General features: G+C 35.6%; 1 protein-coding gene across 2 annotated transcripts; it reads left to right on the plus strand.

Annotated features, from left to right (window-relative positions):
• Positions 1-338: 338 nt before the first annotated feature.
• On the plus strand, positions 339-27,406 carry csf1ra (colony stimulating factor 1 receptor, a). Of its 2 annotated transcripts, none has more exons than XM_079630948.1 (22): positions 339-602; positions 1,547-1,685; positions 4,856-5,137; positions 5,978-6,265; positions 6,883-7,019; positions 7,393-7,555; positions 12,236-12,437; positions 12,591-12,706; positions 13,679-13,790; positions 15,557-15,744; positions 15,818-15,909; positions 16,844-16,970; positions 17,392-17,496; positions 17,982-18,092; positions 19,436-19,598; positions 20,688-20,770; positions 21,128-21,237; positions 21,382-21,504; positions 21,577-21,688; positions 22,295-22,394; positions 23,888-23,996; positions 24,861-27,406. In XM_079630948.1, exons 2-22 carry the CDS (start codon positions 1,637-1,639, stop codon positions 25,017-25,019), a joined length of 2,931 nt encoding a protein of 976 aa, XP_079487074.1. In that variant the 5' UTR covers positions 339-602; positions 1,547-1,636; the 3' UTR covers positions 25,020-27,406. The 2 variants fall into 2 exon arrangements, with proteins under 2 accessions (XP_079487074.1, XP_079487073.1); XM_079630947.1 differs by having other exon boundaries at positions 453-602; positions 1,543-1,685.
• Positions 27,407-27,795: the final 389 nt, after the last annotated feature.

Consider the following 27,795-nt stretch of genomic DNA (forward strand, 5'->3'; position numbering starts at 1 on the left):
TAAACTAAAATAACTGCTGGACACTTCAAGAAATTAGCAAAACCTCTGTCAAGCTAATACTGTAATGTTTAGGCAAATATCAGAGGTTTGTCATCAGGATCTATATAATCTGATTTCAGTATATCATACTAAAGACCTCTCAGTACTAAGATCTGAGTGATTGAGTGCACTAAAAAATCGAGTCGGCCTATCTCCTTCTCCAAACCCTCACAGTCCACACAAAAGCAACATAAAAAGCCATAAAGTGAACAAAATCAATTATCCACTGATCTCAGGCAAATACAGCTGCAGTCTTTCTTCATGTGATATTAAAAGAAGCTGTTGATGGCCTGTTTTTCACATGTAAACACTGATGTTCACCGCGCTGATCATGAGGCTGTCTGAACACTGGATGGTTTTGTTCGAGAGGTCACGGATAGACTTCCATAACTCCCGCAGATCTCAGTGTTCAGGACCCGCATTGGTTTCAGTTGAGTACCGCAGTGCTGACGGTTTGGAGGAGTGTGACCGTTCGAGGCCCGCTGAGCTTCAGACTGGACACGCAGCAGAAGGTTTGATGAACGTCTCCTCATCTGGATCTTTAGAGCTTCACTGACACTCAGGTAAATGAACCTTTGTTTTTGTTTTTTGTTGCACTGCAAATAATAATAATAATTATTATTATTAGTAGTATTTTTGTATTTTGTTTTTGTCTTTTTCTGTAGAAATATCAAAACTTTCTTAAAATTGAGATGCACACTTGCGATGCACACTGTACGATATGTTTTCCGATAAGATTAAGTGAGTTTATGCTTAAAAAATATCGGTAGGGTAAGAAAAATAAACTTGCTTTCCTTTTGAATTAAATTTATATTTCTTACCCACGTTTTTTAAGCATAAACTTAATTAATTTTGATCAATCTTTTCAGAAAGCAAGACCTATAATAGGTCTATCTTGTCATTTTGCTTCTCAACTGCAAAAAAAAAAAAAAAAAAAAAATGTTCTTCCACGTTATTTTTGTCTTGTTTTCCAGTACAAATATCTAAACATTCTTAAATCAATATGCATTTATTTGAGAAGCAAAATAACATAAGATATTAAGTATTATTTTCTGAAAAATACTTAAATGCTTATGCTTAAAACAAATAAAAAATATCAGCCAATGAGGACCCTTTGAATGAAGTTAATTTTTTTGACCTCATTGGCCGATATTTTAGAATTGTTTTAAGCATCAATTTTGGCATATTTTTCAGAAAATGTAAGTTACTTAAGTTATTTGGCTTCTCAAATAAATGCATCTTGATTAAAGAATGTTTAGATATTTGTACTGGAAAACAAGACAAACATTCTGAGCAAGAAAATAATTTTTTGCAGTGCATGTTTTTGATTTTGCGTAATTGGTTTATTTTGATTGATGAATGATCAGCATAATTTTTACACACCAATAGACACCAATTGTACACACCAATAGAGTTTATCTCCACAAAATGTTTATTTTTAATTCTGTTTCTAAGGATTTTTGCTCAGTCAGCTAATTCCCCTCTGTTGTCATATCCTGTCAGGCAGAAATGAGAAGTCTGTGTTGAAGGAGCAAAGGTCCTTATTTCCTCCGAGACACTGAAGACTGATAAACTGTTGAACAGGAGCCGCTCTGAGATGTTTGCGGTCCTGTTCGTCTGCGGGATCCTGTTCGCTCGAGCTCAGGGTAAGAGTCTCAACATTTACATTACAGTAAACACAGAAGAAAACTTACTTACTTACTTACTTCTCAGAAGTTTCTCCTGACAAAAGTCATAGTAATCTCACATTTGTTTCAGAAGAGATCTGAAAAATGTCTGAAATATACAGAGATGCCAAACTCTGTATTCAGAAGTCATAATATGAACTCATACATTCCTAATCAATTGGGACCTAGGACCACAAAACCAGTCACATGGGTCAATTTTATGAAATTGAGATACATCATATGAAAGCTGAATAAATAAGATTTCAATTGATGTATGTTTGTTAGGATAGGACAATATTTGCCCGAGATATGACTATTAGAAAATCTGGAATCTGAGGGTGTAAAAAAATCGAAACATTGAGAAAATCTCCTTTAAAGTTGAGCATTTATGTTCACGATTGTGCTGCATTCACTCACAAAAATACATGTTTTATATATTTATGGTAGGAAATGTACAAATTCTTAATCTCCTAATGATTTTTGGCATAAATGAAAAATCTATCATTTTGACCCATACAATGTATGGTTGGCTATTGCCACAGATGTAGCCGTGCGACTCGTGACTGGTTCTGTGATCCAGGGTCACACTTGATCTGATATGCTTTCTCCATTCATTTAATATCTCTTATACTCATGCTTTTGACTCGTGTTTGTTTCTTATAAGCAATTTTAGTAGAAACATCTGAGACAAATTTGATGAAATGAGACGGAACTGAGATAGATCTCCATTAAATCTTAAAACTATGAAAAGGCAGCTCGGTTTCCAAAATGTGTGATGCCGTATGAAGAATCTTGGTTTGTTTTTGTATTGATGTGAACCGGTTCTTGATCTGGTTCTTGTTTCTCACACAATTGTGGATGAAAGCGGTTCTGAGGTGGATTTGAAATGTTGTCTATGGATTGACTCTGTTTATCGTGTCATGTGACCAGCGCGGTTTTGGTTTACTGTAGCTTTTGAGAATTAGACTGAAGTGTGCACTTACCCCGTATTTTTTTTATTTCTTAAATCTTAAATCAAGATAAATTTACTTGGGATGCAAATATATTTTATTTTGATATTTGGGGGGGGTCCCTTTGAATCAACATTTCTTTTTCTTACCCTATTGGCAGATTAGTTCTTGTTTCAAGCATAAACTCTTAAAAATAATGGTTCTTTATTGGCATTGATGGTTCCATGAAGAACCTTTGACCTCCATGGAATCTTTCTATTCAACAAAAGATTCTTCAGATTACTAAGATGTGACCCTGGATCTCAAACCCAGTCACATGTCGCACGGGTATATCTGTGGCGATAGCCAACAATACATTGTATGGGTCAAAATTATCCATTTTTCTTTTATGCCAAAATTCATTAGGATATTAAGTAAAGATCATGTTCCATGAAGATATTTAGTACATTTCCTACCGTAAATATGTAAAACATGTATTTTTGTGAGTGAATGCAGCACAATCGTGAACACAAATGCACAACTTTAAAGGAGATTTTCTCAATGTTTTTGCACCCTCAGATTCCAGATTTTCTAATAGTTGTATCTCGGCCATCTCCTAACAAACCACACATCAATGGAAAGCTGATTTACTCAACTTTCAGATGGTGTATACATCTCAATTAAAAAAATTTACCCATGTGACTGGTTTTGTGGTCCAGGACAAAATGTATTTTTTAGAACATTTCACCAAAAGTGGTTTGTCAATGGCATCACTGCGAAAACACCCTTTTGAAACCTTTACTTTTGAGAGTGTGAGCTTAGCACCCTATATCTGAAGTCATTGTGCATCTCAAGTAAATGTTTCTGGATTCAAACTGTTTTGATATTTGCGCTAGAAAACAAGACAAAAAAAAACTGAGGAAGATCATATTTTTTTGCAGTGAACTCCAAAACTGTTTTTTTCAAGAAGATGCAGATGGTAAATTACTAGTTGTTAATTGATGCTAAATTCTCATTGAAATGAGTTTGAATAAAACACACAAAACACAAACATAAGGCTTGTGCCATTAAATGATGGAAAGAGACGTTTTTCAGTGTTTTACTGTAGACATGCAGATCTTATTCTAGTTCATGCGTCAGGAAAGCAGAAGTGAGAGAAGGATCGGGATGTTTTTGATTGCGCAGTGCGGATCACTGACTCCTCATCATGTTCTCTCACTGAACACACACACACACACACACACACATATATATATGTGGTCAGATTTTGTGTGAAAACCAGAAAACGAGTTACCTGCAAACAGTTTATTTACACTTGTAGGTTTGTGGTTTCATTGCCGGTGAATCTAGATGAAATTTCCAAATAAAACACTTCTACATCTCTATACTGTTTCACATACTATATAAAAAACAGTATGCAGTATATAGTGTGCAGTATGCAATACACTCGTGTTTCAAAAAGGCCTTGTGCTAAATTCAAATCAAGTCACCATTATTTCTTTCTGTAGTGCTTTAAACTATACAGATAGTTTCAGCTTCACAGAAATAAACAGGAACTGAGTCATTGATGGAAGTTATATCAAATATGAGTTCATACTTGTTCAAAAGAGTCATTATTTAGTTGTCTAGTGCTGTGGGAATCTGAACTGGGAGTGTAAAGTTGTAGCGTTTGATGGAGTTTCAGTAATCTGTTTAAAGTGTAAGGACATCTGGGTTAATGAGAGGTCAAGAAAGGTCATTATTGTGAGTTATGAAACATCCATTGTTGCAATATAATCAGAGAAGCTCTGGGTTGTTTATTTCTATCTAAATGTATAGATCTTATTTTCTCTTTAATGGTTTTTGGAGTAACATCTGAAACAAACTTGAAACTATAGAGCCATATTTGATACACACATTTCTAAGGCGTCTAAATGATCAACATGATGAAAAACCTGTCTCACACGATCTACTACATGCCTTCTGCTGTCTGAGGGATAGTTTATACTCGTGATTGGAGATATAGAGTGACGACTGATATTTATAGGGTTATTCTGTTATAAAGATCTCATTGATTTACATTACAAGCTCTTTTACATTTCATCTTAATTGTGCACCACATTACATATTTTTACTCCGTTTGGGCCGAGCTCAAGTATGAGCCTTTCACTATCATACTATGTGAGCCATAAAAGCTTGATGTATCATAGAGGTTTATTAAACTGTGATTGTGATTGTCAGGTTTGTCTGAGCCGCGGATCAGACTGAACTCTGGCGCTCTGGCCGGATCTGATGTGACTCTCAGCTCCGGTTCTCCTCTTCATCTGATTTGTGAGGGCGACGACCCGGTGACGTGGCATCCCCGACTGGCCAAATTCAAACGTTACATCTCCAAAGATGTCGGAAACATCCGGAGCTTCCGTGTGGATAAAGCCGCGGCGGATATTACAGGAACATACAAGTGCAGTTATACGAACGGAAATTACTCAAACGTGTCGTCTTCTGTTCATGTGTTTGTCAGGGGTGAGTGAACAATCTTTCATTTCTCCTTACCAGCTTAACACTTTAAATTTAACACCTGAAAAATTGTTTTTATAATATATATATATATATATAAGGTAGGGCTGTAACCGATTAATCGTGATTAATCGAATCCAAAATAAAAGTTTGTTTACATAATATACAGTATGTGTGTGTATTGTGTATAATTATTTTGCATATATAAATACACACACATGCATGTATATATTTAAGAAAAAAATATTATTTATATATAAAATAGTTATATTTATATATAATATAAATCATATAAAAATATATATATGCAGTATATAAATGCAAATATTTCTCAAATATATACATGCATGTGTGTGTATTTATATATACAAAATAATTATACACAATACACACACATATTATGTGTAAACAAACTTTTATTTTGGATTCGATTAATCGTGATTAATCGTTTACAGCCCTAAGGGATAGTTGACCATATATAGACCAACTTGAGGGTGAGTTTTTGCGTGAACTATCCCTTTAAATCAAGATACATTTACTTGAGAAGCTAAATGACGTGAAATATTAAGTCTGGCTTTGTGAAAAATGTATAAAAATGAGGTGAGTATATGCTTAAAACACGAATAAAAGGGATCAGAACAGACAATGGGATCAGAACAGTACATTTAATTCAAAGGGAAAAGGAGATTATTGGCAGATTTTTGGATATTTGTAATGGTAAACAAGACAAACCAGTGCAGTGCAGAAGCACGTCACGAGAGTAGTTGTGGTGTAGTGGTTAGAGATCTGGTCACTGGTGCAGTTGAATGGTCAATAACATGTGAAAGCGCATCTGTGTGGTTCCAGATCCCCAAAATCTCTTCGTCTCATCGGGTTTCACTCAGCCACTTGTGCGGAAAGAAGGTGAAGATCTGTTGCTGCCGTGTCTTCTGACCGACCCCGACGCCACGGACTTTACGCTCCTCATGGAGAACAGGTCAGCGATACCTTACGGCATGAACGTGACCTTTGACCCCAGGAAAGGTGTCCTGATTCGCAACGTTCAGCCTGGATTCACCGCCGACTACATTTGCAGCGCTAGAATTGGAGGAGTTGAGAAAGTGTCAAAGATATTCAAAATAAACATCAGGCAAAGTGAGTTTTATTTAAGCTGCTGTGTTTAACTCAGCAAAATGTATATATATATTAATATTATTATTTGTATATATTTTTATAAGTATTTTTGTCTTGTTTTTTAGTCCAAATATCAGTATACATTTATTTTTATATCAAGATACAAGATTTGAGAAGCAAATATTTCAAAAATATTACATCTTGCTAGCTCCAGATTTTAAGAATTAGAATAAATTAAAACTTTTTGGAATTTTGTGATTTCACAAACTGTTCCAAATATGAAAAGTTTGTAAAAATTCCAAAATGTTGCAATTTATTCTTAATACTGAATGAATAATGTAAAACAGGGTTTTCCAACTTGGAGTTGATAAAAAGCTAGTAATTAATTAAATCATAAAAATAAAAAATAAATGTAAAATGTATAATTTGAAAAAAAAAATTGATTTACATATTATGTAGTCTGCTATAATGTTAAAAATCTCATTGATTTACAGTAAAAGCTATCAGAATGTCATCTTAATCTGCAAAAGCGTATGAGAATCCATGATGTGCAACATTCAGGACATCAAAATTGTAACAAAATATCAAAGTTAATAAAAGCTACTTATTTAATATCTCTACTGTATTTTTTTAATCAGGGTTACGTTTTCCACCGTACGTGTTCCTGAGGAGAAACGAGTATGTGAAACTGGTGGGAGAGAGCTTTCAGATCATTTGCACCACTAATAACCCAGACTTTTACTACAACGTCACATGGACACACTCCACCAGAAAGGTACGACCTTTGACCTTACTGGGTAAAATATTTTCAGTGATATATCAGGCCTCTTTCAATACACTATATAGCCAATAGTCCATTCTAACATGTTTTTGGGGAAACAATTGATAAATGCTTTTCTTTTGAACTTTCTAGTCATCAAAGAATCCTGAAGAATCTTGCTTTATCTTGGTTTCCACACAAAAATGAAGCATCACAACTGTTTTTAACATAGCTAATAATCAGAAATGTTTTGATCACAGGAATAAATTACATTTTAAAATATATTCAAATAGATGACAGTAATTTTGATCAAATAAATGAAGCCTTGGTGAGCAGAAGAGACTTCTCTACGCATGTAAAGAGTCCAGTGATGTTGTTCTTCTCCCAGCTGCCTCAAGCAGAAGAGACACCAAAGATGCAGGGCGATCGCTTGGCCATCGAGAGCATCCTCAACATCCCGGCTGTTCAGCTGTCTGACTCTGGCAACATCACGTGTACGGGTCAGAACGAGGCCGGGGCCAACAGCTCCACCACACAACTGCTGGTCGTGGGTGAGAATCATGCTTGATGTGTCACAGTTTTCAGTCATGACACAGAGACCTGGAGGGCACAACCATAGATATCATATAATAAAGGCTAGATGTCTCGTCCGCGCTGCTGGCCAATGGAGGTCGACGTCCGCACACGGCGGCCATCTTGCCACAGTCAGCTCGCTCACTCGTAACATTGTGTTTTAATGGTGCATGTACTTTTAAAATAACCATAACTTGCTCAACTTTCTACTAATTGTCAAACGGGTTGGTTTGTTATAAACGCCAGAGATGTAGTTATGACACTGCATACATATTAATAATTATAATATTATACATTTCAACATGTTCAAGAATCCAGATTCTTGATAATTCATCCAGAATTGTAGCCGTCTTTCTTGTAAATCCGTCAAGATTTCAGCGAGATAAGAGGATTTGTGCTTGTGCTGATCACTCACCTTACATCAGGAACCAGAGAGCTCGCCAGAAAGCTTCCCTGTGACAAGATGGCCGCCGGTGATGCCGTTCGCGACTCTGCCTTAAGACATCTAGCCTTATATGGATATCTATGGGCACAACATCCATAGAACTGAAGCACGGGCCGGTTCATTTTTCATTTTGAATATTTAGATCACCTCTCAAAAGAAAATAACTCCAATATGTGAACAGTATTGGGCACTTGTGATCCATAGAAAGCACCATCTGCAGTATTTCAATAGTCCTGCATACGTGAAAAACACTTAACGTGCCTTAATGTACACTGATATTAAAGGATCAAATTCAGTATACAACTTATTGATGTTGCATACTATATACTTGTGTTGAGCAGATGAGCCCAGAATGTGAACAACACGCTAAATGGTTAAGCGTTTTCTTTATAATGGTTTTCTATGGAAAGGCACTTACAGTTTTTTACGATCGCTATGACAGTTTTTTCAATACATTTAACAATTTTCCTAAACTCTTAACGCACCAACACACCTAAAACACACAATTGGCAAAACGGTTAATTTCATGCTCAAAATCACACATTGTAAACTAAACTCCAAAACTATTTTTCAAAATACAATAATACACTAACACAATACACTATGTCTAACAAAACACTGCAAACATGTTTCAAAATCAAATAATTATTCAAAACACTAACACATGTTCTCTTCCAACAGGAACATTTAGTCATTCATAACACAATGACAAAAAAAACACTAACATTAGCTGAATTTACAGAAACTGCATTATGTTATGTGTCAGGTCTGCCCTTATACAAAAGACAGTACATTGTATTGATCATATATAGTGTTTTGCACTGTAGTTTCTTTTGAAGGCGCTCTACATTTTTTTTTGGGGGGGGGGGTTTAGTAAATGCATGCATTTTGTTTCTTTTGCTGCAGAAATTCAATACAAAAAAATAATGACCATCTCAGAGTAGCTTTATGTACAGTTTATATAAAAAAAATAAAAAAATAATATAGCTGCAAGCAGCGATTACGGGCCCAAGCCGGTGGCACCGCCACCCTGGTGCCTTTAGTTACACTAAAGGCACCGGGCTGGCGCTGCCACCGGCTTGGGCCCTCCATCGCTGCTTGCAGCTATATTTATTTATATTTATATATATATATATATAAAAAGCCGCCACCCCCGTTGCCTTTCGGGTTCCTGTGCACGACGGGCAATAACGTAACCCCGCTTTGACTGTCGAGAAGAAGTCTGCTTTAGAGCTTGCATCAGTGTGAGTCTTTCTGCTCCCCTCCAAACACACACAGAAAAGGGGGGGGCTGTCTGTGTGTGTGCCCGACCCCCCCCCCCCCCACACACACACACACACACACACACACACACACACACAGAGAATGGCAGGGGGAACTCTGTCAGAGAGAGACAAAACCACATTCAAACCAAAATATCTGACTTCCTGTTGGTCGGAGCTTATGACTGTAAATGAGAAAGTTGTCCGGATCGATAAGCACAATATAGAGACCGAGTTTTGTGACTGTAGGTAAAAATAACCCACCCACTTTAGTCAAAAGTATCTTGAAAGTAACACACTTCCTGCTGCCAGTTGGTGGCGCTATAACTTTGACTCACAATAGTCACATCCATGTGATCGCCCTCTTACAACAAACACACTGCTGAAGTTTCATCAAGATCAATAAATGTATGAAGACGTTATAACACATTGTGTTTTTCTTTTCTCGCCATAACTTCGTTTCCTCGCCACAGCCAAACCGTTCGAGATATCAAAAATCCGTCCGCAATTTAGCGTCCTCAATGTCTTGACTTCATGCTGACCGAGTTTGGTGGCGATAGGATAATTTTTCTTGGAGGAGTATATCAAATTCCAGGGGCATGCATTTTCATACAGCCCATAATAGCAGACTTCCTGTTGGACTGGCGTAAAACTTAGAGCACGAAAGTTGTTCGGCCCGATTAAATCTATATGTGTACCGAGTTTCATATTATTACATGCAAACGTGTTTGATATATGGACCAAGTTTTTCGGACCACGTTCAAGGGGGCGCTGTTGAGCTCCCCTGCCACGCCCGGGTACCAGCTTCAGCCCAGCCCTGATGGTCGCAGGTTCTAAACTGTGTGCAAAGTTTCAAGAGTTTTCGAGCACGTTAAGGGCCCCAAAAGTGCCCGAGAAGTCCCACACAGCAGAGAAAGGGTTAAAATAAAGCCCCCCTCCTCTCTCACACACACAGACACTGAGAGAGACTGGCAAAATTCCCATCAAATCACATTCAAACCAAAATATCTGACTTCCTGTTGGTCGGAGCTAATGACTGTCAATTAGAAAGTTGTCCGGCTCGGGGAGATAAATATAAATACCGATTTTTGTTACTGTAGGTAAAACTAATACCCCATTTTTGACTAAAGGTGGCGCTACTGAGCCCCTCCACCGCGCCCGTTTCTGAAACTTCACACATGCCTAGTACCTAATAAATCTGATATGCATGTTGAGTTTCATGCAATTTGAAGCATGTTAAGAGCCTCAAATGCACCCAAAAAGAATATTAAAGTTTGATGCGTTGCCATGGCAACAGTATTTAAGATATCAATAATCCTTTCACAGGTCTACATCTGCCGTGTGTTTACATTATACAGATGAAGTTTGAAGCAAATCGGGTAAAAATAAGAGGGTGATTTCAAAGCATTTTGAAAGTGACACACTTCCTGCTGCCAGTTGGTGGCGCTATAACTTTGACTCACAATAGTCACATCCATGTGATCGGCCTCTTACAACAAACACACTGCTGAAGTTTCATCAAGATCAGTTAATGTATGAGGATGTTATAACACACTTCCTGTTTCCAATATTCGCCATAAATTTGTTTCCTCGCCACGGCCAAACCGTTCGAGATATCAAAAATCCCCTCGCAATTTAGCATCCTCCATGTCTTGACTTCATGCACACCGAGTTTCGTGGTCATCCGATGAATTCTCTAGGACAAGTGTTTCAAATGCCAGAACATGCGTTTCCATACAGCCCATAATAGCCGACTTCCTGTTGGGCTGGCGTAAAACTTAGAGCACGAAAGTTGTTCGGCCCGATGAGATCTATATGTGTATCGAGTTTCATATTATTACATGCAAGCGTGTTTGAGATATGGACATGTTTTTGAATCCCATTCCAGGGGGCGCTGGCGAGCCCCCCTGCCACGCCCGGGTCCCAGCTTCAGTCGGGCCCTGATGGCCGCAGGTTCTGACATTTGTGCAAAGTTTCAAGAGTTTTTGAGCACGTTAAGGCCCCCAAAAGTGCCCAAAAGGTAGTAAAATAATAATAATAATAATAAAGAAGAATAATAATCCGAAGAAAAACAATAGGGCCTTCGCCCTTTCAGGGCTTGGGCCCTAAAAAATAAAAAAAAGACAGACACAGAATTGCTGCAGTAAAGACTTTATTTGCAAAAGGACATTACTGCAAGATATACCTCTTCCTTGTCCTGGTACTCGTCTTCCTCTCCCTCGTACAGGCTTTTCTTTCTTTCTTTCTTTCTTTCTTTCTTTCTTTCTTTCTTTCTTTCTTTCTTTCTTTCTTTTCTTTCTTTCTTTCTTTGGTCATGAATGGTCATGCGATTGAAAGAACCTCAACACCCGAGTGTGCTTCTGGATGGGAATCAGCTGTAGTTTATATATTTGCATAACTTCAATAAGCTGTTTCTCAGTAGCAATGGAATACAATACAGGGAATATATTTGTGTTTCAATTCACAATAACAGCTGTTCACTTTGACTTTAGCCTATAAGTTATGTTTAGAACATGATGTTATCTGTTCTGACATACAGTGTGAAAGCATTTGTAAATTTGGCAGTAAAATTACATAGTTTTGGTATTGGTTGAGCTTGTGTGTAAAAGAAGTTCAAGCATTTTAAATTTGTGTTAACTATATGCATTTTGTGTCAAAGCAACAAGAAATGTGTTAATTGTATAGCCTACAAAGACGGATGTTGTGCTAACCGTGTTAAGAGTTTAGGAAACTTGTTAAATGTATTGAAAAAACTGTCATAGCAATTGTAAAAAACTGTAATAAGAAACTGCATGAGGAGATTACTGACTGTGATCGTACAAACCTAATGAAAATAACTGGCGGGCACTGGAGGAAAGCCTTGTTTTTCCCTCCAGGTCGTTTCTATAAGTTGGTGTTGGTGTTGTTTGGTGTTTTTAAAACTATTAAAGCACTTTTTTGATTTGTGGCAGACGAGCCGTACATCCGTCTCTCCCCGAAGCTCTCTTCTAAACTCACTCACCGCGGTCTGTCCATCGAGGTGAGCGAAGGCGAGGATGTGGATCTCTCGGTCTTGATCGAAGCGTATCCTCCTCTGACCTCACACCAGTGGGAGACTCCAACGTCCCACAATGCCTCACTCCCAGAGAACAAGTTGTACAACTACAACGACAGGTCAGTAGAAAGCACACATTGAGTGAATAAATGATCTTATAAATGACAATATATAGCCAAATGCATTGCAAGCGAGATGAATTTCCACACGCAGGCTGTGATGTGTGTGTGTTTTGTTGGGATATATTGAGCTCAGTGTTTGTGGATGTGTAGGTACGAGGCGCTGCTGTTCCTCAGGAGACTGAACTTCCAGGAGATCGGCAGCTACACACTCCATGTGAACAGCAGCATGAAAAATGCCTCCATTACTTTTAATATCAAAATGTACAGTAAGTACAGTTAGTGTGTGTGTGTGTGTGTGTGTGTGTGTGTGTGTGTGTTTGTGTGTGTGTGTGTGTGTGTGTGTGTGTGTGTGTGTGTGTGTGTGTGTGTGTGTGTGTGTGTGTGTGTGTGTGTGTGTGTGTGTGTGTGTAGCTAACATTTTCTGAGTATATAAGCATTTTTTTATTTACATCATAAAATAAATTGATGTTTAAATTATCGGAGCTTTAGTCTGAACTCATTTCACTTTTCTCACTATTTTTTGCAATAATTTTTGCTTTATCACATTATTTTAAGGTGACGTAGTTACATGTTACTACATGTTATACATTTTTAATTTTAATCACAAATGTATTTATTGTTTAGACTTTTCTTTCAAAAATTGAAAGACATTTTTTTCTTAAAAAAATTGCATGCAAATGCTTGTGGTAGGAGTTAATATACACTACCGGTCAAACGTTTGGAATAATTACAATAAAAAAATTATAAAAAAATTATACATTTTTTTGCAGAATGATTTCTGAAGGATCATGTGACACTGAAGAGTGGAGTAATGATGTTGAAAATTCAGCTTTGATCACAGGAATAAATTACATTTTAAAATGTATTCAAATAGAAAACAGTTATTTTAAATTGTAATAATATTCCCATTTTTACTGTATTTTTCATCAAATAAATTCGGTAAGCAATACATTTGGCAGCTTTGCTGAGCATCAGGAGACTTATTCTAATAATTCAAAGCTTTTGACAATGACAGGTAGAGTATTTCATATAACCGTGCACAGGAAAGTCTGTGTATATTTGGATCATTTACTTCAATCACAAGTGCAACGCAAAAATCCCTGAGGAATGAAATCATTTTCTGTGTAATCATCAACACTTCTGATGGAAACTGGAGTTCATTGAACCCAGAACCTTCCTGTGAAGAAATCAGCAACAAAACTCCCGTCTGAGATGTTCAAGCTCACTTTGTTTGACAGAGAAACCGGTTGCGACGGTGAGATGGGAGAACGTCACGACTCTGACATGCAGATCGTATGGATATCCAGCTCCCAGCATCCTCTGGTACCAGTGCGCAGGAAGCAGAACCACGTGCGTGTTTACCTCTCCATCACACGTCTGACAATACTGACACTCATGAGCTGTTGAGTTATAGCAAAATCAAGCCATTTTGCTTTCTAAATATACATTTGGAAATTTATTGTGAATGATTCATTAGTTATCTTCAACAAGACACTCAAATACATCCAATTACAGAAGTGAAACTTGCTATCATATTGTGCTGCCTACATTTAAGATTTTTTTATTTGAATTGATCATTTTTTATTGTGTGGAGTTTGAGGAGATTCCCTGCTTCTATGTAAAGTGCTTTGAGTGCCAAGAAAAGCACTATATAAATGTAACGAATTCATAATTATTATTTAAAATATCTATCCATTTGGAGTATACAGTTTTAACATTAACTATTAAACTTAATGTGATGCATATTTGTCAGTCATATATAACTAAAACGGGTAAACTGCGACTGAAAGTGTTTTAAACACACAACAACACAATATTCATCATTAATAAATGCTCATAATTGTTGTTTGGTCAGACAACTAAACAAAATAACATTTACTAGAGGATCTGGCAACATGTTAATTGCTGCAGGCTTTTTAAAATGTTTAATCTGAAAAAATTTTTTATTTAATAAAAACTGATTGTATAAATGTAATGTGATGCATATTTGTCAGTCAATATATTCAATGAGTTAAAATACAGTAGTCAACATTTAAAGTTGATCAAAACCTTTCATCAAAGTTATACATTAATTTTGAACAAAACCCGTTCTTGTCTCAGAACAACTTTGATGAGCCGTTTTGATCCACTTTAAATGTTGACTATTATTACTACTATTTATTGTGAATGATTCATTAGTTATCTTCAACAAGACACTCAAATACATCCGATTACAGAAGTGAAACTTGCTATCATATTTTGCTGCCTACATTTAAGATTTTTCTATTTGAATTGATAATTATTCATTGTGTGGTGTTTGAGGAGATTCCCCGCTTCTATATAAAGTGCTTTGAGTGCCAAGAAAAGCGTTATACAAATGTAACAAATTCATAATTATTATTCAAAATATCTATCCATGTGGAGTATACAGTTTTAACATTAACTATTAAACTCAATGTGATGCATCAGTCAGTCATATATAACTAAAACGAGCAAGCTTTCTAATTCAGCGGACTGAATGTGTTTTAAATACACAATATTCATCATTAATAAATGCTCATAATTTTTAGTCAACATTTAAAGTGGATCAAAAAGGTTCGTCAAAGTTGTCCTGAGACAAGAACGGGTTTTGTTCAAAATGCATGTATAACTTTGATGAAAGGTTTTGATCCACTTTAAATGTTGACTACTGTATTTTAACTCATTGAATATCGACTGACAAATATGCATCACATTACATTTATACAATCAGTTTTTATTAAATAATAATTTTTCAAGCTGAACCAAATAGTTTATTTTCTGTGTAACCAGGTATAACATTCACCATGTTATGATATTAATGTACCATCATCTCGACATTTGTAGAGTATAGATGTTGTCGTTTATTTTTATTTATTAATTTTATTTAATTTTAATTTTTATTGTAATTATTAATTTTTATTTGTATATTATTTTTCTGTGCTTGTTTTAATGTAAATGTTTCTAAAATCAATAAATACAATGTTGAAAAAAAATAAAGGATCTGGTTGCCAGATCCTCTAGTAAATGACGTGTTAGTTTGATTAGTTGTCTGTTGAAACGGTGTAATGTTTGGACGTGTTAGATGCACTGTAAACGGCAGTGTTTGTGTGGAACAGTTGTCCGGAGAACACCACAGACCTGCAGCCGATCCAGACTCAGACGGTGGAGGTCCAGAAGGAGCCGCACGGGGCGGTGGGAGTGGAGAGTGTGTTGACGGTGGGCCCGAACCGCAGGATGACCGTGGTGTGTGTGGCCTTTAATCTGGCCGGGCAGGGCAGCGACGTCTTCTCCATGGACGGCTCTGGTGAGTGTGTTTCTAGAAGGCCCGCCTCAGATGCTTGTGGTTCAGTGTGGTGACGTGTTGGTTCTGGTCTCAGATCAGCTGTTCACCAGTGCGATGTACGGATGTGGAGTCTCCATGCTGGTCCTGGCGCTGCTGCTCGCCCTCATGCTCTACAAGTACAGACAGGTGAGCAGGCCTTCAATCATTCATCATTGATAGATCTTTCTTTCTTTCTGTCTGTCTTTCTTTCTTTCTTTCTTTCTGTCTTTCTTTCTTTCTTTCTTTCTTTTTCTTTCTGTCTTTCTTTCTTTCTTTCTTTCTTTATTTCTTTCTTTTGTGATTTCTTTCACAAAAATATTCTTTCTTTTTCTCTTTCTGTGCTTTTCTTTCATATCTTTCCTTTTCTTTTCTTTTTCTTTTTCTTTTCTTTCTTTTTCTTTTTGTATCTTTCTGTTTCGCTCTTTCTTTCACTCTTTCTTTTGCAAAAATATTCTTTCTTTCTTTCACTCTTTCTGTTTTTTTTGCTCTTTCTTTCTGTCTTTCACTATTTCTTTGATTTGTTGCTCTTTTTGTCTTTCTTTCTTTTGCTCTTTCTATCGTGTCTTTCGCTCTCTTACACTTTTTCACAAAAATAATCTTTCTTTTGATTTTTTTTCTTCCTTTTTTCTTTTTCTCTTTCTTTGGCTTTTTATTTGCTTTTTGCTCTTTCTTTCTTAATTTTTTTGTCTTTTGCTCTTTCTTTCTTATCTTCTTTCTGTTTTTCTTTCTTTGCCCTTTGTATCTTTCTTTCTGTCTTTCAATCCTTTCTTTTTTCTTTTTTTTCTTCTTTCTTAGGCTTTTTTCGCTCTTTCTTTGCCCTTTTTATCTTTCTTTCTTTCACTCTTTCTTTCTTCTTTCTTTCTTTCGCTCTTTTTTTGCTTTCTTTCTTGCGCTTTTTTCTCTCTTTCTTTGCCCTTTCTATCTTTCTTTCTTTCTTTCTTTCTTTCACTCTTTCTTTCTTCTTTCTTTCACTCTTCTTTTGCTCTTTCTTTCTCTGTCACTTTGAGTTGCCCGTCAGTATCATGTTTATGTGTGTGTAAAGCCGTGGACTCTGGTTTATGCCTCTCTTGTCTGTCGGTAGAAACCCAGATTTGAGATCCGCTGGAAAATCATTGAAGCCACAAATGGAAACAACTACACCTTCATAGACCCGACACAACTTCCATACAATGAGAAATGGGAGTTTCCTCGAGATAAATTAAAACTAGGTCTGTACTGGGTCACTGACGTCCAACACGCTATAGTACATATAGCATTGAGATACTATGATAGTTTTTAATATTTTAATTTTGTTTATTTATTTTTGTTATTGTGTGCTTTTGTTTTGTTTTGTTTTGAAATGTCTATAGTCTTTATTCATTTTTATTTCATTTTTATTTTTAGTTATTTTAGTACATGAAATGAGAAATGTATTTTATTTGTAGTTATTTTACATTTGTTAACATTAGTTTACATGAATGAAAAATGAACTACACTTCTACAGCATTTATTAATCTTAGTTAATTATGTTATTAATCTACTAATACATTGTTAAAATCTAAAGGTGTGTGTGTGTGTGTGTGTGTGTGTGTGTGTGTGTGTGTGTGTGTGTGTGTGTGTGTGTGTGTGTGTGTGTGTGTGTGTGTGTAGGGAAGACTCTGGGCGCAGGAGCCTTTGGGAAGGTGGTGGAGGCCACGGCGTACGGTCTGGGGAAGGATGACAACGTCACGCGTGTTGCTGTGAAAATGCTGAAAGGTCAGAAAATAGTGTCATTATTCCACCAAAATGAAAACCAAAATGGGGTTTTCAGTGGCTGTTGCCAAATATATGGAGATGGTTATATTTACTGAACTGAATAGACCTTATTCAGAGCAGCGCCATCTTTCCACTGTTATTCAATGTGTTTTTGGATTGTTCTGCTTCCAAAAATATATATTTCCAAGAAGTATGAGTAAACAAAAAACAATCCACTTTATACAGTGGATACCATTGAAAACACAGCAAGTCTCTCCCTCACAGCCTCGCTTTCATAACCTGTCATGGCGCTGCTCTGAATGACGTCTATTCAGTTCACTAAATACCATAACCATCTCCATAAAAATTGGCAACAGAAAACCCCATTTTGGTCACTAACATTACTTTTCAAATGAACTTGTTGTTGTTATCATGTTTCACTGACAAAACTATTTTCCAAAGCCAGTAAGCGTATTGACCTGTGTTGTGTTGCATGCTGGGAGCAGCCAGCGCTCATCGAGACGAGCGGGAGGCTCTGATGTCAGAGCTGAAGATCCTCAGTCATCTGGGACAGCACAAGTACATCGTGAACCTGCTGGGCGCCTGCACACACGGCGGTAAGAGCTCGATCCTGCTCGCCCGGAACAATATGATGTTCAGTGAAGAACCTTCCACATCCATGCAACCTTCGCAGTGCACACTTTATAGTGGAAAACGGTTCTTTAGATTATTGTGATGTTCTTCACACTAAGACAAAATGCTTCTTTTAAGAACTGATCACTAAGGGTGTGTTCACACTTGTAGTTCGGTTCGCTTGGTTCGTTTAGTCTGGACCAACAAGTCCTGGTCCACTTAGCGTTCACATCGCCATTTTAACACCGAACCTGAAGATACGGAACCTAAAAGCATAAAGATGTTCACAACCTGATTGGTCGGCTTTTATTACGTACAGGTGAAACTCGGAAAATTTGAATATGGTGCTGTTTGTGGAGCCTGGGGTGTCTACAGAGACCGCGTTTTTTGTGACCGTGCTGTATGTGACAAAAAAATGTTTGGCCTAAAAAATGCGTGACATCGCTTAGAGCACCTTTAAAAGGTGAAACTAATATATTATATAGACTCATTACATGCAAAGTGAGATATTTCAAGCCTTTATTTGTTATAATTTTGATGATTATGGCTTACAGCTTATGAAAACCCCAAATTCAAAATTAGAATATTGTAAAAAGGTTTTCATAAGCTGTAAGCCATAATCATCAAAATAATAACAAATAAAGGCTGGAAATATCTCACTTTGCATGTAATGAGTCTATATAATATATTAGTTTCACCTTTTAAAGGTGCTCTAAGCGATGTCACGCATTTTTTAGGCCAAACATTTTTTAATAATATTATTACCGTGCTGGTCACAAAAAACTCGGTCTCTGTAGACACCCCAGGCTCCACAAACAGCAACAAAAACAAACTGGACTAACCCGCACCACAACATAACAAACAGTGTTCCAGCCAATAACCGACAAGAAGGATTTGGGGGTGGGGTTTGGGTTGTTAGTGCGCGGATGAGGAGGAGGGAGGGTCTAGCTAGCCTCCGTTTTGTTTGGCAATAGTTCGAACGTCAACAAGAAGTGACGTCACCCAGGATCGCTTAGAGAACCTTTAAGTTGAATTACTGAGATAAATGAACTTTTGCACCAAATTTTGCTCGACGGAACTTACCGAACATTCAAAACTATGTTGTGTTCAGGAACCTGTTATCATGTAACCTTTATTTTCTAGAGAGTGGCTGGGGGGAAAAGCGCTCAAACTGGTTTTTATGGGTTTTTAGAGCTCTAATTGGCTTGACCAAGATGTCAAAAGCAGATATTTGCCTAGTTAATCAACTACCAGCTCCAAACCATGTAAACCATCGGAAACTGGTCATGGATTTATATGTTTGTGTTCATCTCTGGCCCGTTCACAGGTCCGGTGCTGGTGATCACGGAGTACTGCTGTCATGGGGATCTTCTGAACTTCCTGCGGAGCAAAGCCGAGAACTTCCTGAACTTCGTCATGACGATTCCCAACTTTCCAGAGCCAACGATGGATTATAAGAATGTGAACAATGAACGAATGTTCATCAGAAGGTCCGTTTAATAAACATACACAAATATATCAATCAAATATAGAAATAGATCAAATATATTAATAAATCATATATATATATATATAATAATATATATATATAATAATATATATATATATAAAATAAACATATTACAGCACTGTACAAACACAAAACTTCATTTAGACTCCGTTAATGTGCAAGATTTTATATATAACTTAAACCTCTGCAAAAAAATCAAGTGTTTGATTAATGTGTTTGATTGAAAGTGTGTGTTCAGTTATCAGGGTTAATTATAGTTAATTAAAACTAAAACAATCAAAAAATATATTCCCTTTACTTGAAATCAAATACATGTTAACTGAAATAAATAAATGTTTATACTGTATATATATGAAGTAAAATGCTTGGTAAAACTTTACAATAAGGTTTCATTAGTTAACATTAGTTAATTACATTATAGTTAACATGAATTAAGAATGAACAATACTTCCACAGCATTTATTAATCTTTGTAATTTAAACATTTACTAATACATTAAAATCAAAAGTTGTATTTGTTGACATTAGTTAATGCACTGTGTAAAGTAACATGAACAATCAACAGCTGGATTTTTATTAACTAACATTAACAAATATTAATAAATGCTATAAAAATATATTGCTCATAGTAAGTAAATATTAGTTAATACATAAACTACTGTTAACAAATGAAACTTTATTGTAAAGTGTTACCAAATTATTTTATTTTTCAGCGAGTTGCCAATGCAACATTTGACATTTTCATGCACTTTAACTTGATGTACTAAAATTACTAAACTAGAATAAAGATTAATAAAAACTAGGAAATATTTAAGAAAAATTACAAACACACAACAAAATTACTAAAAACTTTACCTAAAATTAAGAAGAATAAAAAAATTAGAAAAAATAAAAACATAATAGAATAGAATGAGGCATTTATACAGCGCTTTCATATGTACTACTGTACACCCAAAGCACTTTTCAATCATATCAGGGAATCTCATATCATAATAGCGTCTGAATGCTACTAGAATAGTAGTTGCTGTTTTGTTCATCTTCTGATAACGTTGATTATTTCATGATGACAGTGACAGTGGGATTTCCAGCACATGCTCGGATACCTATCTGGACATGAAACCGGTCACATCCAGACCCACAAACTCTGTTCTGGGTGAGTCCACAAACCACCTTCACATCACAGAGACATACTCATCTTTAATGAATATCATATGTTTGATACCATATTTCTTTAACCCAAACATTTACTGTAGTTGTTTTCTTAATTTTTTTGTTTTAGTTTTTTTTCTTCAGATTTTTGCATTTATTTTGTATTTGCACTTTCTTCAGTTCTTGTGTAGTAATTTAAGATTTTTTTTTATATTTCCTTTTAATCATAAATATTGTGTATGTATGTATATTTTGTACATGTACAAATGTGTCATGTTACACAAGAGAAATGAGTTGAGAACATGGTTTTCATTTTGACTTTACGCTCCCACAATAAGAACTGCTGAACTCTTGTGCTCAGGCTCTTCTTCTGAGATTCAGGCAGAGGATTCGTGGCCGGTGGACATGGACGACTTACTCAGATTCTCCTATCAGGTGGCGCAGGGACTCGACTTCCTCACGGCTAAGAATGTGAGTCCCTAAAATACAACTAGAAAACTTCCAGCAAAGCCTCATAAACGACGAGATCTGGAGGAAGTTGCGTTCATAAACTATAGATAAGCCTGACATTGCATCTTCAGTTAATCTGATCTGATGGGTTGTAAATCTTCACAGTGCATTCACAGAGACGTGGCGGCCAGAAACGTCCTCCTCACCAACAGTCGAGTGGCCAAGATCTGTGATTTCGGACTGGCACGAGACATCATGAACGACTCCAACTACGTGGTCAAAGGAAACGTGAGGGCACAAACAACACAAACACTACAAATCAAGTTTAAATCAAACACTAATGTGTGTGTGTGTGTGTAGGCCCGTCTTCCAGTGAAGTGGATGGCTCCGGAGAGTATTTTCGAGTGTGTTTATACGGTTCAGAGTGACGTCTGGTCTTACGGGATCCTGCTGTGGGAGATTTTTTCACTGGGTGAGACAGAAACACAGAACTTCACCTTTTTATTATGTGGCGGGTCAGTTTGACCCACATATGGAAGTAATGGTTAACCTATGATTTATTTCTTGATATCTTGTGACCGTTTTTGGTCTACTTTAGTGTCATGAACATGCATGCAAAGTTTCGACACTGATATGTTATGGAATGTGTGTACCAAATTTCTGTTATGATTATATACACTCTTAGAAGAAAAGGTTCTATAGGCGCTTCGTATTTGGAACCCCTAAAAGGTTCTACACTCTTAGAAAAAAAGGGTTCATTGGGGTTCTATATAGAACCCATGATCTTGGTGTTGATCTTAAACGCCGTTTAAAATGTGTTTTTTTTATGTGTAAAAATAATAATACTTGAAAACTGAAAATCATATGCTCTCGTGTTTATTTATTTATTTGTTTGTTTATTTATAATGTGTGTCAAAAAAAGTCTTGTGTTTTTGACATACTAGTTTTACATACTGTAGTGTGCACCTGCTAGTCTAAAAAACATCACCAGGTCTCTATAAAACATCGAGTCATGTCCAGTGTCACTGCACACACTGCTGGTCTGAGCTGTTCTTGACTCGTCCGCATGTTTCTGCAGGGAAGAGCCCGTATCCCAACGTCCTGGTGGACTCCAAGTTCTACAAAATGATCAAATGTGGCTATCAGATGTCCAGACCGGACTTTGCAGCTCCAGAGATGTGAGTGAGATGTTCATTCTTTATTATGACTATTTCACACAATTTACAATAATATGAAATCATCTAACTATGAAATTATACAAATGGATGTGAGGTGAATGACGTAGTGATTTCAACCATCTACGTGAGGTGCATTCTGGGATGCTTTTAAACTCTTTTAAAGAAGGAATATGTATGGAAGCCCACAAAGAAAAAAAAAGCATGCTTGAGTAAATCTTAATTATGACATAAAAAGTAATAATTATTGTATTAAAAGTAAAATTATTAGATAGTCAAAAATATGAGATTAAAAAAAAAAAAATTCACCTGTCATAATTTTGACTTATCTCATAATTATGACTTACTGTAGTATGTCATAATTCCTATAATTTATTTTTATGTCAATTCTGAATTACAGAACAATTTTTTTTTTTTTTTAGAAATGCACTTCAGAAATGAAATATGCGTGATGATGATGAGGAGCACTTATATGAGAATATGTGTATATTTTAGTTTGTATAGACATCCATAACCACAATATGCTATTTTCCAAAACTAATTTCACACATTTAATCGAGAACATTCAAATGAAAATATTTTAAATATCAATAGTCTAGTCAGGGTTATTATCATCAACTAAAACCAAAAAAAACATTTTCTTTTCTTGAAAAAAATAATAATTTAAATAAAATGAAATAAAAGACAACACAAAATTAACTTATTTTATTTTTGCTAGTTGCCAAGGTAATATTTAATAATTTCACTGAAAAAAATCAAATTAAAACGTAATAAAAACTACATAGACATATTTGAAAAAAAATAGTTTGTTTTTTAAAACGCACAACAAAATAACTAAAACTTGAATTAAAATTAAAAGCAAAACAGAACATTTAAAAAAGTCATTCAAAATATGAATCAAAACTATAATGATATATCAATAAAATGACAGGAGTTGAGTTGATCATGTAGTTTTCATTCTCTTGACATCACGACACGCATGAATCTTTCTAGTGACTAAAAATAAAGCACAAAAATAGAAAAATAAAAGGCATGAAAAATGTGCAATTCTCCACGAGTGTCTGACTCGGACCCTGCGAGAGTCTCGGCTCTCCTGCACGGATCTTTAGTTCTGCGTGTTAATCACATGATGCGACTGCAAGGCTGTGATTGGTCATGCTCGTCTTTATCCACGCCGTGTGTTTACTCTGCTTCACTGCCAGTGCTCTTATGGGAACTAAAACTATTACAACTGAAATCAAATAAATATGACCAAAAAAAAACTGTTTTACTTTTAAACACTTTTGAAGAATGGAAACCCATTATTGCCACAAAAAGAAAACCAAATGCTTTAGTGAATCTTATAATTATGACATAAAAATGTTAAATTGACATACTAAGGTGTAATTTTGACTTTTTGTTTCATAATTATTACATAAAAAGACAATTATAAGGTAAAGTCAAAATTTTAGAAATAGTAGAAATAGAAAATGGTGATCACATGATCTTGTGTGCAGGTACACCATCATGAAGATGTGCTGGAACCTGGAAGCCTCTGAGAGACCGACGTTCAGTAAGATCGGTCAGCTGATCGAGAGGATGCTGGGAGACACTCCTGATGCGCAGGTACAAATCAAGACATCAGATGTTCATTACCCGCGCCGCTATCTAGAAGAATAAATACACCGTACAGCTATTTAGATAATAAATAAAATAGTATAATAAGAAATACCAGTGAACAGCATCGAACAGCATAAACAAGTGTTTCTGTTCGGCTTCAATAACTAGAAGCGAATGACACACATTTAAGTTATGAATGGCCTATTGTTTTTTTTAATATGTGAAACATTTTGTATTTTACATTTTAATTCAAAACTAAATATACTAAAAATGTAAACCGAAATAAAAAATAAAATAACATTTGAAATCAAATAAACATTAACTGAAATAAAATGCTTTTTCAGCTGGTTGCCAAGGCAACATTTCTCATTTTCATTTAGTTTAACTTGATGTACAAAATAAATACCGGTAACTGATATAAATATACTTTACAAATAAAGTGAATGTGGAATATACAAAAATAATAACGATTTATGAATAAAAAAAACTATAATAGTGTGTCAATGATACTAAAATAACATTGCATCACCTCAGCACATAATGCTTTTTAATTTTGTGTTTTACATATATTGTATGTTTTTCATTTCACATTTTCAAATTTGCGTTAAAAAAAACTTTTGGCAGCCTGATCAAATCCTGAGATGGGATGTTAAAAATTGAGGTTGATATCACTTCAACTGCATTGAATTGTGGGATACGGTATCTCGCACTTTTCACATTTGAAAAATGTAGTCCATCCATGCATATAGTAAAAGCGCATATTGTGCACACTACACACTGCACTTAAAATAGTGTGTTATTTTCAGCAGTCCAGTGTTTGTGAGTAATGAACCAGTCACATTCTGTCATTATTTCCATAATCCTTCTCAGGAGACAGAGTACCAAAATGTGCAGTCTGAAGAGCACAGTGACCAAGAGCCAGAGTCATGTGACCCTGTGAAGCATGAAGAGGAGTCGAATGAGACATCATGTGACCCGGAAGAAGAAGATCAGCCGCTTATGAATGCCAACAACTACCAGTTCTGCTGAGGACACCAACTAACATCAGACACACACATGCATCATTCATTCATCACGCTTTCCGTCACAGAATAAAAAATAACAAAGGTAAATGTGACTTTATTTATAAAGTCACAAGTTTATATCTCACAATGTTGACACTTTTTATTTTTTTGTGAGTGTTTTATAGAACTTTTTCTCTCGCAATTCCACATTTATGAGAAAAAAAATCCAAACTATGATATAAAAAGTCACAAATACCTTTTTATTTGTTTATATTCTGTGGCAAAAACAAGCTTCCATGGTTCTCAAGCACAGTCCCGGTGTGATTTTACACGCTCTGATTTCGTTGCTCTGGTTTAATGAAATCTAGTACACTTTGTCTGCTGAGATTAAGAGTGAGCGAGTTTCACTTCCTGCTCGAGTGGAAAACTCCAAAGCTCGGATTTGGTTGACGTGCCTTTTTTGGCAAACGTGTGCCTTTTTTTTTCGTTACTTGAACTTCTCGGTCGCCAAGGTTGGAAAGCAGTGTGTTCAGCGTTTTACACGCATTGCATTTGCAAACACTGCATGTTTCACTTCCACTTCATTCTTTTGCAATCACTGAACAACTCACAAACAAACAAACACGATGTGCATCTCCTAATGTCAGCGCGGGTTTCATGCGGGACGTAATCAGTGGAGGTCAAAGGTCAGATATGAAATCAATCCTCTGCTCTAGTTCTTACTCAATGCTTGCAGGAAAACACGGTGTTTTATTGCTTCCCGCAGTGATAGCGCGAGGTCAGCGCAGGTTTGGAGGACAGATTCACGTCTCCGACGGGTGAAATATTGACACACTGTTGGTGCAATAATGTCTTATTTCTGCAGATAGCTGCAGGGTCAAAGGTTAAATGCATTCTCATTAACCGACCACCTTAAAAAGCTTTAGAAATAGTGAGGAAAACGACTGACCGACCGCACAGAAACCATTTCAGGAAGGAAAACTAACACTTGCTTTTTCCTGTAACGTCGAATTAAGTTTCATTTCATTTTAATATGCACATTTACACTGCAAACATTATTCTCCTCAGTATTTTTGTCTTGTTTACAGGTACAAATATTCTTAAATCAAGATGCGTTTACTTCAGAAGTTTTTGCTTAAAACATATCGGTAACACTTTACAATAAGGTTTCATTTCTTAACATTTAGTTAACATAAGAATGAACAATACTTCTACAACATTTTTTTTTTTATCTTTCTTAGTTCATCTCAACATTTACTATATGTTAAAGATCAAAAGTTGTATTATCATTAATGCACTGTGAACTAGCATGAACATTTTTAGTAAATGCTATACAAATATATTGTTCATGTTAGTTAAGTGTTAACAAATGCGACCTTATTATAAAGTATTTCTGAAATATCCGTCAGTTGCTTCAGAAAAATAATCTTTTCACTTTGAATTAAGTTTATTTTTCCGACCCAAATGAAAGATATTTACTAATATTTATAAGCATAAACTCACTTGATTTTGATGTTGACATTTTTTCAGAAAGCAAGACTTAATATCATAAATCAAGATCCATTTACATGTGAAGCAAAATTACTTAAAAATTAGATATTTGTAATGGAAAACAAAAGTTTTTTAAAATATTTTTTTTTTCCCCAGTGTGAACTCATCTTTGATTATTTAGTGTGAATGAAATACATTTATATGGTGGGAATGTTTTAAGCTGAATGTCACATTTTGTTTTCAAACTTTCTTACTTTTGTCAAACGTTGTTAGTAGTGAAAAATCAGTGGTTTTGTTCTGTAGTTTAATGTTTGAAATGTTTCTCAGAGCGTATATTAGCATCGTAGCATCAGACACACACTGCCAGAGTTATTAACCTGAGATCTCAAAGCACAAACTGCCATGTGTTTATGTTTATATTATAGCATTTTTTTTTTACATTTATATAAAGTTCAATTATATGAGATTTCTCAATCAGAATGATGTCTTTTCTCAGTGTTTATCTATGTATATTATCTAGAAGTATGGTAATAGTTCCCTTGATGCTCTCATTAATGAATTCTGCACCTTGGAGATCTACAGATCTGTATATTTTTGTTTTGCTACTAATAAAGCAGGAACATGTCAGGTGATCTTGTTTTGATCAGTGTTTATTGAGAGCGAGTGTGAGGTCACTCAATGTCGGCTGCTGCTCCAGTGATCAAGTCAAACACAAACTGAAATATTTGAGTCCGCTTCTGTTACTACAGATCAAAATGCACTCAGAATAAATACTTCAACTTGTCAGAGTCTTTCTATGCATGAAAAAAGCTGTCAAAATATGAAATGAAAATAAATACTGTCGGTTTTCCACCTGTAGTGGGTTTCGCTTTTCTGTGGGCGATAAAAAGCTTCTTATTTACAATCATTAACGTGTCAGAAGAACAAGATTCAGAGACACACAGTTATTAATTTTTCAAGGAAAATGAAACTGCCGGCATCATTTACTCGCCCTCATGTTGTTACAAACTTGTTTTTTTACACAAAAGTACGTTCACGCTGCTCTTTTCCACACAATGAAATGATTTATATGGGCTATATGGGCAACATACGCTAAAAAAAAAAAAATGTAGGTGTAAATTTAAGATGTACGCATTTAATTGCATATAAAATATCCATCCATTTGGATTACACCATTTTAACAAACTAATAAACTTAATGTAATGCATATTTCTCAGACATACATAAATTAAACGCTCATGGTATAGTTTACTATTAACTAATTGCAACTATTTGATTTTATTTCAATTATCATATTTGCAAAATGCATT

The sequence above is a fragment of the Phoxinus phoxinus genome, assembly GCF_949152265.1.
Source record: "Phoxinus phoxinus genome assembly, chromosome: 12".
In the NCBI taxonomy this organism is placed as follows: domain Eukaryota; kingdom Metazoa; phylum Chordata; class Actinopteri; order Cypriniformes; family Leuciscidae; genus Phoxinus; species Phoxinus phoxinus.